Raw genomic sequence first — 13,950 nt, forward strand, 5'->3', positions numbered from 1 at the left:
TACATTACAACAGTGACTACACTTCAAAAAAGTAATTAATTTGCTGTAAAGCGGTTTGGGACGTCCTGAGGTCATGAAAGGCGCTATATGAATCCAAGTCTTTCTTTCCTTTCCTTTCTTCACTTATCTGCATACTGCGTGAAGTTCTGGTCGCCATATTATAAAAAGGATACAGAGGCATTGGAGAGGGTGCAAAGAAGATTTACAAGGATGATACCAGAAATGCAAAGTTATACCTGTCAGGAAAGGATAAACAGGCACGAAAAGAGAAGGCTGAGGGGTGACCTATTGGAGTTCTTCAAAATTATGAAAGGTTTTGATAGAGTAGATACAGAGAGAGTGTTTCCACTTGTGGGGAAGAGCAAAACTAGAGGCTATTAATATAAGATAGTCACCAAAAACTCAAATGGGGAATTCAGAAGAAACTTCTTTACCCAGAGAGTGGTGGGAATATGGAACTCACTACCACAGGGAGTGATTGAAGCGAATAGTATCGGTGCATTTAAAGAGTGGCTAGATAAGCATATGAGGAAGAAGGGAATAAGAGGGTTATGCGGACTGAGTTAGATGAGGAAAGACGAAAGGAGGCTCGAGTGGAGCATAAACATGGGCATGGACAGATTGGGTCGAATGGCCTGTTTCTGTGTTGTATACCCTGTGTAACCCTCTCCTATCAAATGATCTCTCTCTGCTTCTACATTCCGATCAGACTTGGTAATCTAGACGCATTTTTTATCAAAGACATTTATTCTGAATAAAATATTTTGATTTATTGGCACGTATCCAGCAAATACCTCAACAAATCCAACTCTTCAGTGAATTCAATCTAACTGATTCTGATTGATTTAAGCAATTTCCTCAGATTGCTCAAATACATTCCAGCGGATTTTTTATATTTTATTCCCAAACAGGCTTTTGTTTCTTATATTTTTATGCTTTTGATTCAGAAACTTCCTCCTTTTTTGTCCTCCTTTCTTTCTTCCACTTCTAACCAAAGGAGAAGGCCCTACTTTTAATGTTATTGCAGCCCTGGGGTTTTAATTTCATGAAGTTTCAATTTCATGAAGTTTCAATATCCCCAGTGATTCGGTTCTAGAATTCCGAGGATAGTCTAGAGGCTGTTAACAAAGTCAAGGGAGGTCATTACTTCCTTTAGCTTACTGCCAAATTTACCAATGATTGGACTCCATCCATTTACCTTCTAGTTAAATGCCCTTGTCTGATCTAATGAAGTATGGAGAGAGATTAGACTCCCTTCAACTTAGAATAGTCAGTAAAGTTCAAAGCCCTTATATGATCCAACTTGGGTTGGAGGGAGGTTGATTTGGAGATTCAGTTAGCTTGTTAATGTGTTGACTTTAGCTGGGATGAATGCTTCCATTTAGGGCAGTGTTCCTTTGAGTTTCTGACTGAAATGTTGTCGAAAGAGAAAACATAATACCTCTCAATCCCACAAATAATCAATCTATCAAATGTTAACCCTTCTGAGGGTGATGCAAGGTTATTGCACTGTAGGGTGACTGTGAGTATTTGCGTCTTACAAAATAACCCTAAGCCTTTATATAGTTCGTGTATTTTGAATTTTGATTAAAACTAAATTGGAATTATAGCTGGATTGAACAAAAGAAGTATAGAGTATTGTCCAGTAAAAGATGAGAAGTATTTCCTCTGTAAAATCATGCACCCATTTATAAAGAATACATTTACAATTTTGTTGTATGTAACTCAGAGAAAATCTCCCCCTTTATTACGCAAATTTGGTAAATTGGGCAGTAAGCTAAAGGGAGTAATGACCTACATTTACATGTTTTAATAATGCATCTCATTAATTTTCCTATATATAAGTCATAAAAACAAAGATTGCGATCGCCATGTTCATTCTCCATGCATTACAAACCTCCAAGTAAATGACTAAAGTTTCTCAAAAACAATTATTGAACCCTTGAAAAGAATGCTTGTTCATTTTAAGAAATGGTTTTTAAACATCCGATCGGCATGATCAGACCAAAGCCACCAAGACTCATTTTCTCATGAACAATTTACATATATATCGCCCCTTTAAAGTCGAAAAAAATGTCCTAAGACGTTTCACTGAGTCATAAGGAAAAATGGACGTTGATTTTAAAGAAGGTGATATTTGCAGGAGGGTCATAAAGGAGGTGGAGAAGCAGAGGAGATTAGGGAGGGAATTCCAGAACATGCAGTCCATATATCTGAAAACACAGCTGCCAATGGTGGGGTAAAGAGAGAGGGCGATTCACAAGTGGCCAGAGTCAGAGGAATGGTCGGGGGCTGGGGGAGGTGGTTGTAGAGCTGCTTACAGAGATCAGGAGGGGCATGACTACAAAGGGATTGATAACCAATAGGATAAAAAGTTTATATTTGTGATATTGGGGGACCGGGAGTCAAAGTAGGTCAGCAAGGACAGGCGTGATGGTCAAACGGGATTTGGTGCAGAAAAGGATGAGTTGACATTTATGGAGAGTGGAAAATTTGAGTGTGGCCAGGAGAAAACTGGAATATTTGAGTGTGGGAGTGGGAGAGGCCGAGACAGAAGACATCAGCAGCTGATGGGCTAAGGCAGTGTTGGAGGCGGTCTTTATTCGAATACTCAGCTTGGGATCGAATACAGTACCGAGATTGTGAACAGTTCGGTTCAGCCTGAGACATAATGCTTTTATCACATTTTCAGGATAGCTCAAAAGGTTTCACAAGCAATTAATTATTTTTAAAGTACAGTCATTGTTGGTATGAAGGCAAATGCAGCAGCCAATTGTACACAGCAAGACAGTACATCCAACAAATAAGATGACTGACGAGTTAAACTTTTTTTTTGGTGATGTTGGTTGAAGGAAGTGTACTAGCCACAATACCAGGAGCACTCCTGAGTTCTTTGAATGTGGGTTTAATGCTTCATCCGAAAGTTGTCACCGCCAGTAATGCAATGCACCCTCAATAGTATTAGTCTAGATTATGGGCTGAATTTTCAGGTCTTCTCTGCTGTTTTTTGCCCCGGAGCGGCAGCAATGGTGGCGGTCAGCCTCCAGCGCCCCGCAGCACCGCCCGGAAGAATAGCGCCCGGTGTGCAATGCCCCTGCGACACTGGCGCGAGTTTTGATTCTTGCCCAACCCGTACGGCGCAAAGCGCGCCTCGCACTGAGCGCCTGGGAAATCAGGCAGTCCGACAATCCCAACAGCGGAGAGGTAAGTAATGGACTCCTAAGGTAAGTATGATTGTCTTTTCTTTTAATTTTTTTTGCAATTTGTGTTGTGGTGGCGTGGGCAATGTTTTGGGAATGTTTCTTTGGTTTCGGTTTCCCCCTCCCCCCGCCCCCCCCAGGCGTCTCTCGGAGCGCTCCCGGCCCAGCTTTTTAGCTCGGGAGTTTCCCATCCTGAAGTCCTAAGAGAGGTGTACAAGGCCACGCTTAGCGCTGCGCCCCCTGACGCTGGGCCCAGCTGCCCAAACTTACCTACTGAGGCGCAAACTCTTCCCGGGTGCTACCATTATCGCCCCAAAAACATCAAAGTGGGAAATCCAGCCTGATATGATCAATTGCTGGAGTGGGGTTCAAACTCCCAATTTTCTGACTCAACTGAGATTGTTACCAACTAAGCAAATTGAAAATTCATTATTTACAAATAAGTGATTAAAAAAAAACCTCGGCTTTTAAGCTTAAATAAATGTGACCATGCTTGCATATTGTTCAGGTCTCTACATAATGGAATTGTGCATTGAGATTCAACTTTTAACATCCGTCCATGATATTTGTCTTTTTACTTTCTGTATTCTTTAATTCTAATTCTCACTTTAATTCTATCATTTATAGCACTGTTTTTGTGAGGGCTATTAGATTTGATCCCCGACTCTTGTATTTAACAGTATATTATCTAGTAGATTATTTGTATAACATGTACCTTGTTATAGCATCCAAAATGCTTTGTTTCTAAAGTCTGTGCCATTAGCCTCTGACATGTAAATATTTGTTGTGGGTGGGTGGGGAACGTTACGATGTTTAATGTGACACCAGCAAGTTAGCGCAGTGACAACATAAACTGCTGACCTGTGCACTCGCATGACAATAGCAACGATATATTGTCCCAGTGAAAATATTGCTTAAGGATGGCTGTTGCGGGGGTCTAGAAATGTGTCTCGGGTGGTGGCGCGCTTCGGGCGGTATGGAATCGCCCGCTCATTATACGCTGCTTCTGATATTCAGCTCCGTTGACTGCAATGGAACTGAACATCAGGTGCTGTGTATTAACAGGCGGTTGATCCGATAACATCCGCTTTGAGCCATAGCCTGAGATGAGTTTCTAACTGGGAGAGCTTAGAAATGTATAATATAATGTAACAGCACAAATAATTGTTTTGTGGCATACCACCAAGATGGTTAAAGTCAAATTGTTATTCATCGAGTAGTAAACCTCAGGAGTAAGGTGGAATGGAACCGACACTCTGTTTATTATTTTTTGAAGGGCTAGCTGTTAGCTTAATTGATTACACTCAACAGAATCCTTTCGCAGCATGGATTTCCAAAACAAAATCTCTCCACAATAGCCATTTGTAAGTTTGTTTGCCAACGGACATCATTTGTTAAAAGCCCTGTGCTTATTGATGATAATGACACCATTGTTAAATATTATCGATTGCACACAGCATCGGCCAGTCACTGGATGGAATGTTAAACATTACTAATCCACCATTCTAAAACTTGTATGTTTAGGTGACCTTTGTCACGTGCTGGAGCAGAACCTGTTGGCACTGAGCTGAGCTAACTTTGTTACAGTGTAAATATTTTTCATCCAAAAAGAAATAAGCCCTCTAACCCATTTGATGTCAAAGCATTGCTATCCAAATTGCCTTCAGTCAATGATTAAAATTTTGGTTTTGACTGGAAAGTATAGATATGGCACAAAGGGCTGTACTATTTAGTTAGTACATATACCTTTCAATGGATACAGCATCCAAAGGGATTCAGCAAAATCTGCTGTACCAACATCGATCAATTTTTAAAAGCTTCAATTTTAGAAATACTATTTTTCCCTGTAATAGTTTTGGCTTCAGTCATTATTAAATATTTAAAAAGCTGTTGTCATTTGAAATCACTTCCTAAAATGGCCATAAAGTCTTTTTGAAAGAAATGCTTACTCCAGCTCTTTTCTGTTCTGTCCTTCCCCTGCATCGGTTGCCGTCATAACTGCTAAACCTTCCCCAAGGAAATCTGGAATGTGTGCACGTATGCTGTTTTTAAAAAAAAATAAACGGATGTTGGCTTTTTTCCCAGATATGGAGGATAGTTGCATCATGACTGGCTCTGTCACAGAGAAACAAAAATAGGGCAACTTTTCTATTTTAATGTCTTCAAATAAATTTAATTTAGTTCTGAATATTGCCAGATTTGATATTTTTTTGTGAACGTGTCTGGCATTGATTACCAGATGAAGAACTGTGATGGGCTTCTTCGATAGTGATTGTATTGGGAGCTGGTACAGCAACACTATTGTCTGGCCCTCCCTGTGCTCGATGATATGGGGCAGCAGAACATGTGCTTGGGTAAAAGAACCCTCCACAAGTTGGACTCCCAATCTCAACTGTGCTGCTGGGGAAAGCTTTTACCTACAAGCAAAAGGGGGGAAGCTGGAGGCAAGCCATTCTGTAACGCCTAAAGACAACACCTATTGGCGAGCTTCAGAGAATAGTGGACCAACACTTAGGACGGGGTAACCAACCTACTTTCTGTTCAAAAATGGAGTGTGTTCCAGTAAAGTAAAGAATAAGGTAAAGGGAGAAAATATATATTTATTAAAAAAGAGGTCTTCCCCTCAAAGAAATGATCTTCAAGCCCATTGTGAAGGCCAAGGGACCAGTTTGATCATGGCACTGAGTAGCTAATTCCTTATTTATATCAAGGCCAGTGTCGTAGTCGGGGCTGAATTTTGAACTGTCTTTAGTGAAGCCGCAAAGTTTACTTTGGGACTGTTATCAGCTGTGCAAGACCCACGCATCGGGAGCTGATGGCACTAGCATGGTGCAAAAGTAATAAAGAAGCACTGTTTAGCTGTGTGAACAGAGCAGTCACACTGTATGGGTCCGTAATGATGACAATTCCTTTCTTGAGTTCTGTTTTCTCTTTGATGCGATCCAGTAATAAAAGAAAATACATTTCTTAAAAAAGAAACTTTGATGTAAAACGTTTTTTGCAGAAGGGTCAAATGCAGTCACGTTCATTAAGGAAAAGCCAAATAATTAGAAAATGTGCTGATGCACTGATCCACTAATATGAAGAAAAAAAATTCGGCATGATATAATACATTTCGAAATGACTAATCCTTTGAAAAAGTCTCTAATCATAACATGTACGTGTGCTTCCCAGCTATTTTTTTGTCAAGAGTTTTGTTACGCATTTCAAATGATGGCTTAATCAGAAAGAACAAGAATAATGCCCAGTGTAATAGGAGACACCAACCAGGGCCACTCTATTTCACAGAGCGACGAGAGCTTGCAAGGGCTTGCAATGTTTACCTTGTCATTACTGGATTAATGTCAAAGCCTGGGCTCATTCTCATTTTTAAATTGCCTCTGTGAGGTGGAGGTTGGAGGTATTCATTTTTGGCACTGACCTCCATGTTTCAGTTAGAGTGAGGAATAAACAACAGTGCAGGAACTGAAAATGTAATACCGCCATGACAACAGCGATCGACATGAGAAGAAACTGAAACTCGGACGAAATCAGCACAAAATAGTAAACACTGATCCAATGGCACTGACCCCGATAATAGCGGGGGAATGAGAAGGGGTGGGAGGAGGGGGGAGATTTAGCAGCCAGGAAATCTGGGCGTACTGTTTTTAAAAAAAAAAGAAAAATGTTTTCTCCGTTTCCTGGCCAAATTGAAAGACTGGGGCCTGGGTGGCTGTCTGGCAGGTAGGCCTGTGGCTGCAGGCCGTAATCGGGGAGCGGACATCAGAAGGGGAGCTGTAATGGGATGGGAGAGAAGGATCAGATCGTGAGATGGTTTAGAAGCTTGGTAGGCCAGGAGGGAATCACTTCTGCTCCTCCTGGCCCATAAGTGATGTTGCAAAGGCACTTACCTGTTGGTTCCAGCTGTTCTCGCCGCCTTTCAGCTGTCGGGTTTCCCGAGGCCCAGGAAACCTGACCAGCCAGCATTAAATTTAAAATGTGACGTACACAGCCTCATTAAAATATTTAAATTTGGGACATGCCTCCGGAGAGCAAGTTAGTACCCCCCCCTCCCCAACCCGCCACTGTTAAAACTGGAAGTGGACGGGTTGGAGGTGAGTTGCGGTTGGGTTTCCTAATTTTAATTTTTAACACTCGCCCACCCATTCTGGCTGGGTTAAAATTACCCCCAATACCTTTACCCATTTGAAATAATACCAGCTACCAATACCAAACTTGTCGCTTTTCAGGACCTGCAGTTTAAAGGGATTTTTTCCAGAAGCTGAAGAATCTGAAACTCTTGTATTTTCAGAAGCCCACCCTTTGACAGATTCTTTTTTCTGCGGTGAATTTTAGCAGGTCTCATGACGCTCAGTTTTTAGAAGGCCGTGGCACTTTTTCTGGGTAATGTATCAAGGGTCTGACCATGGAATCAAGGATCCAAGGCCTCGAGCTCCCAATTGACAAGAGCTCTGAAATGCAGAGGCCCTGAATTCCGCAGAGTTTTTCCCAGTTATAACTTCAGCGGGAGATTGGCGGATCCGTCATGGATGTTTTTTCCTCAATCCGTGGTTTCCCCTCATTGCATTTGACCCAACATTTTATGTTGACTGGAAAACTTTAATTTACTACACCACTGTCTGTATTAAAGCTTTGATTTATGAGATAATGTAAAATGGACTTATTTAATTGTCTCTTATGTACTTTGCTCTGTTTTTAGAAGCAGGGCACTCTTGATGCACTATGGGAGCGTTAGAGTCTAGTAGAGTGCTGCTACCAAGACAATTGATCTGTGTGTTTATATTATGTTTGATTTTCCCCTGCGATTAACAGGTGTTGTCATCTTCTTTTCAGGCAGCAAACAGTTATCTGCGAGATCAGTGGTTTCATTCGCTGCAGTGGAAGGTAGGTACTGTAATAGAACAAATGTTTGAAAATCAGTGATAGATAGCATATCCCCACTCACAGGCACTTTTGTGTAACATTTGACTGTGCAAAGCAGAACCCAACAATTTAATAAGAATTTGGGAGCAGTCTATAGAAATGGCATTTAAAAATCAAAGCTTTGAGGGCAGACATATTGGAATTCCGATGCTATGTGCTAGAGAACAGACAGAAGCAAGTTCAAACCTTCGATCCCGCACATGGTAAATTCACATTGATTGTCAGATAATTCTTCCCAAAAAATGGAGGGAAAATTGGGTGGAGTATTGTCCAGACACCACGGCAATGATGGCTGTTTACAGAGTGCAACATTGGCAAAGTCCCTGGAGCAGATAAATTGGCTGCCTCTTGGACAGGGATGATGTATGGCAAGTGAAAAGCAGAATGTTTTGATGTAAATAAGTACAAAAATCAAGAATTTCCAGTTTCAACAGACCATTGGCCTTCGCCTTACAGTGGTCATTCCAAACTGATGGGCGTGTGCATGGGAGAGTAGGGAGGAAGTACAGGAGAAATTAAGGACAGCAGCCTGGAATGCATAAATGTGAGGGCCTTGGTCCTACTTTAGGAATAAATGTGTGTCCGTTGAATATCATTCTCAGGAACAAGAAGGAAGTTTGTATTGTGTTCCAAAAAAAGTTCTTCATCTACTTATTTTTGTAATTGAATTAAGATGACAAATAATGCTGTCCCAAAGGCATGTGGGTTTTGTAATCTAGGCTACGCAATGCACAATAGAATCAAGAGTTCCACTAATGTCAAAGGACAGATAACAACCGATGATTGTAACTGATAGAATTATGGTATGGGATTCCTATTTCAACTAAACATGGTAATCCTAATATAATGATGCATGTGTGTGTGTGTGTGTGTTTATTATTAATTATAATTTTCGTTGGAAATGTAAACAGATGGAAATTCTATACATTTTTCTAAATGAATAATGCTGCTTTACAAAGCCGAGTCTGAGTTGTTCTCAGGTGACTGTTAGTTGCCATGGTTGCTATTATTCCTAAAACTTTAAACAAAATATTATTCCTGCAACTCAATGATTCTTAATAGTGTATACTCTGGGTCTGATGTTACTGATATATGAGCATTTCTTTCCTCGCCCCGCCCCCCCACCTCTTGCTGTCTTCATGGTGTTCAGTCCTTGTTGGGTATAGCTCCAAGGGCCTGGTTGTCTTCTGGTGCCTTGAACAAGCGTCCATTATTTATGTATGAGCCTTAGCACTCAGTGGTGGCAGATTGTTCAACCACATTGCGGCTGAATCTGATCTTGCTCTCACCTGATGTTCAGATACGCGGACTTCTAACTGAAGTTGTTCGATAGCCATCAGAGTGGGAACTCTGGCTAATTTTCCCCTTCTGAATCCAGAGGTATTGAGGCCAATTGCAGTGCAACTAGCACCACCTCAGTTGAGATCAGGTAATTTCACAAAGACTAGGGAGCAAACTTTGGACCATCGAGGTCTGTGTGATCCAGTTACGCACTTTACTGAGTCAAGAAAATATTCCGGGTAGTTGTTGACTTTATGCGATAGTGTAAAATGGGTGACAGTGTGTTGGAAGCCCGGGTTACATCTCACTGAATTTTTAATTCCATTAACTTCAAATGGAGATGGAAATCAGGAGCGATGGAAAACGTGCTGTCGACTCACTCGTTTTACCCGATTGCACAAGAACAAAGTGGGAAACCCATTGAGTTAGAGAAGGCCAAACTGGCAAAGCCTGTCAGAAAACCGTGGCTACTAAACAAAGGTTGCCACGTTGTTCTTCCAGTGCTTCATGAATATATATTAGTGAATTAAAAGAAAGACTTACTGCCATTCTCCAGTATTTGTTTGAGTCTTTACTGGTGAATGATTTGACATATGGCAGAAATTAATTTGCAAAGTGGTGGGGGAGAAATTGGTTATCGCTGTGCCCTTTTTTGGGGTGCCAATTTACATGGTTTGGGGGTGGGGAGGCGAACCCGTGCTCACTCTACCCCATGGAAATGCACTGGCTTCTATATTGGTGACTTCCGAATGCTTGGGGCACCTGTCTAAAACAGATGTTAGGCCCCTTGAATATGCGAATCAGAGGCCTAATGCCTGCTTTAGGGCCCCATTGCCAAACATGCCAGAAACCGGGCGGAGCATGCACGTGGCTGCGTCCTAACCAGTGGCCTTTAAAGGGATCGCTGGAGACTGCCGAAGAACAGGTAAGATTCTTAGTTTTTCCTTACTGCAGGTGGAGCCAAGAGGAGCAAAAGTGCCAGTGCTGACTTGCCCATGTCGTGTTCACATGCCACCCCCACCTCACCCCCACCCCCCACTCCTGGAATTATCATGACCCCACTATTGAAATTCTAAAAAAACAAGGAGCTTTACTTCAAGTGTGTATATTGGAATGATCACATTACAGTCTTATATAGCTAAAAGGTTATTCCAGTTAAAACATTTCCCATTTAATGTATTTAAATTTTCATTGTCTAATCACATTGCTGGTATCTCAAAAAGTCAAACTGACAGCTATTTTAAATGGTGGTCAAACCATTACATTTTGGACACCTTGGTGTACATTGAGGGAGCAGGATCCCTATGGTTGCGACGTCATGAACCTTTTCAGAAAGAACGTGTTTGCACCATCACTGTACCGATTGACAAAGCAATTCCCCTGTGGTGGAAAAATGCGAATAAGGAACCCAGTTCAGGAGATGAAAACATTTCTCTCTCATTTCTGTTCCCTTTTTTTCCCCCTATCAATTCTTCTCTCCTTTCCTGAAGATGCTAGATCTTGCTGGGGTATGGTTCCACCGATGCTGTGTGTCCTTCGGTACCTCAGCCAAGTGGCCATTCTTCAAGTGAGACCCAAAGGCCCATCCCAGGCTGAAGGCAAAAAAGGTAATATATTTTTCTTCAGCTCTAAAGAAGCTGGGGGGTTTTATTTAAAAGCTAATTGATCGTTTGGTTGGCTGTTGGGACCTTTACTAGGTCCTGAACAAAACCCTCCCCAGTTTTCATTTGGCAAGAGCTCTGTTGGATTTAACGGAGGCATAAGTGGAGGAATTCCCGTAAGACATGAGAAATAGGAGCAGGACTAGGCCATCTAGCCCCTCGAGTCTGCTCCGCCATTCAATACGATCATGGCTGATCTGATCTTGGCCTCAACTCCACATCCCTGCCCGCTCCCCATAACCCTTGACTCCCTTATCGTTCAGAAATCTGTCTATTTCCACCTTAAATATATTCAATGACCCAGCTTCCACAGCTCTCTGAGGCAGAGAATTCCAAAGATTCACGACCCTCTGAGAGAAGAAATTCTTCCCCATTTCCATTTTAAATTAACAACCGCTTATTCTGAAACTATGCCCCCGAGTTCTAGATTCCCCCCACGAATTCACGGTGTTGCGGGGACACCCCCTTGGCACAGGGAGATGGGCAGAAGACTTGCCTGTACTATTGGGCCAGAATTTCACCCCACCCCTGGCAGAAATGTCCTTTTCTGCCGCCCTCAATCCCAGGGATTTCAGCCACAAAGATTTTCAGTGTAGTATCTTTCACATGACAAATGCTGTGACATTTTCTTTCACTGCCCAACTCTAAAACAGGTTTCTCCAATTTGGGGGCTTATGCTGCTTTCAAATGCTTTCTCTCTATTGCTGATCAAAGTGCATGGCACTCCTTTCCTGTAACTGTCAGTGTTGCAGGTGTAGATACAAATAAATATGTCAGAGGCAGCTCCCACCACTATCAAACAGCATGCCTTTAAAATGAAAAGTAAATAAACACTACATCCTTGTGTCTCATAAACGATCTCCTTGTGCATGGAATATTTTATTAATAGACCCTGGGCATGGCACCTGAGCCTGTTGGTGTGGCTTGTCTCGAGAGATGTTGAGCAATGTGTATCCTAGGTACCTCAGGAACAAATTAAACATCTATTATCCCTTTGTTTGGTCTGACTACACTTTGTTTTTGATACTTAGTCAACACAGAAAGATCAAAGAAGGACAAGTGTTTGTTCCTTGACACATAAAGTTGTACTATCCCTTGTTTTCATACTTCCTTTGATGTAGATCAGAATGACAGATGGAGAGATTATTGCAACTGGGGGAGGGGGAATTGGATGTTGGGTTTGAAATGATTCTGGACTAACGGATTACAGGATGCTCCTTCAGGCTCTAAAGTTCTAATTGAAATGAAATAAAAGTGCTTTTACCTCAGGACAGTGATGTTGACCTCAGACGTTCTGACTGTACGAAAAATGACAGACAGGTAAAGACCATCATGGGTCAAACCTCACAGTTCTGGTATCATCCTTGTAAATCATTTTTGCACTATATCCTTTTTATAATATGGCGACCAGAACTGTACACAGTACTCCAAGTGTGATCTAATCAAGGTTTGATACAAGTTTAGCATATCTTCTCTGCTTTTCAATTCTATCACTCTAGATATAAACCCTAGTGCTTGGTTTGCTTTTGTTATGACCTTATTGACCTGCGTCCACAACTTTTAGTGATTTGTGTGTTTAGTGGTTGGAAAAAGAACTGTCACATCGGTGCACCTCTAACTCTTGAGGATGGGGTTAAGGTGAATTGTGTGTTTTTCTTTTTTCTTGAGATATGGGCGACACTATAAAAGCCAGTATAAATTGTCCATCCCTAGTTGCCATTGAAAAGGTGATGGTGGTGAGCTGCCTTCTTGAACTGCTGCAGTCTATGTGGTGAAGGTACCCCTATAGTGCTGTTAGATAGGGAGTTCCAGTATTTTGACCTAGTGACCATTCAGGAATGGCGATTATATATCCAAGTCAGGATGGTGTGTGACTTGGAGGGGAACATGGAGGTGATGGTGTTCCCATGCACCTGCTGCCATACCTTTCTAGGTGGTGGAGGTCGTGGGTTTGAGAAGTGCTTATAGAAACCTTGGCAAGTTGCTACAGTGCATCCTGTAGATAGTACACACTGCAGCCACAGTACGCCAGTGGTGGACGGAGTGAATGTTTAAAGTAGTGGATAGGCTGACGATCAAGCGGCTGCTTTGTCCTGGATGGTGTCGTGCTTTTTAAGTGTTGTTGCAGCTGCACGCATCCAGACAAGGGGAGAGTATTCCTCCACACTGCTGATACCTTAATGCCTTGTAACCAGGTGACTTTTATGATATTAAACAGGCTCTTTAAGAAAAACACATTATGATCCCAAAACTGTGGTGGGAAACTGACGAAACACCCAGGGAACAGCAGAATTGGAAGTCTCCAGTCAATACACTGATTCCCTGGGGATTCTGCCTGTCTCCCACGGGACTTATGGTGAGAGGCCAGTAGAATGCCTGTAGAACAAGGGCGGTGTTTGTGAATGGATTCGTAACATTTAGAATATCTTGAATCAAATCTGAAGTATTTAATTGTAAATTTGATTCATAATGGTTTATATTCCTGCCTGTGTTTGACCAAAACCAATCCATTCACTAAACTGCTATTGGTTCATAATGACAATTTAGGAAACAAATTCCCGCAGAGAAAAATACTCACAAAGTATATAAGTATAATCCTGAAAGATTTCCAGTGTGGGGTTTCGCGAGACTGGATTGTTGGCCGCTGAATCAGCCCTTTTTCCAGTCTGTGGTCCTGTCTTGCTCGACTCCACAGTGTGTTGGTTGATCCCAGCCTGGGCTTTGGTTGGGATGCTTCAAGTAGCGTCAATGCCACTGGGCGAGGAAGAAGAATAAATGAAAGCTGGAGTTCCAATTCATCATTGTTATCCAGTTACTCCTTGCGGGAAAGAATGCTCATGCAAATGCCAAGTGGCTGTAGGATCAGGCTTAACTGTAGGTGAATA

At 41.9% G+C, this 13,950-nt stretch overlaps 1 protein-coding gene across 3 annotated transcripts in view; it reads left to right on the forward strand.

Moving 5' to 3' along the window:
- The window catches only part of cmip (c-Maf inducing protein), a 241,759-nt gene that overhangs the window by 133,027 nt on the left and 94,782 nt on the right, over positions 1 to 13,950 (forward strand). For all 3 annotated transcript variants that reach the window (XM_070898229.1, XM_070898230.1, XM_070898231.1), the window contains exon 3: positions 8,034 to 8,084. In XM_070898229.1, coding sequence (XP_070754330.1) covers positions 8,034 to 8,084 — 51 coding nt within the window. The remainder of the gene's footprint in view (positions 1 to 8,033; positions 8,085 to 13,950) is intronic.

This window comes from Pristiophorus japonicus, chromosome 13 (genome assembly GCF_044704955.1).
Source record: "Pristiophorus japonicus isolate sPriJap1 chromosome 13, sPriJap1.hap1, whole genome shotgun sequence".
NCBI classification, from domain to species: domain Eukaryota; kingdom Metazoa; phylum Chordata; class Chondrichthyes; family Pristiophoridae; genus Pristiophorus; species Pristiophorus japonicus.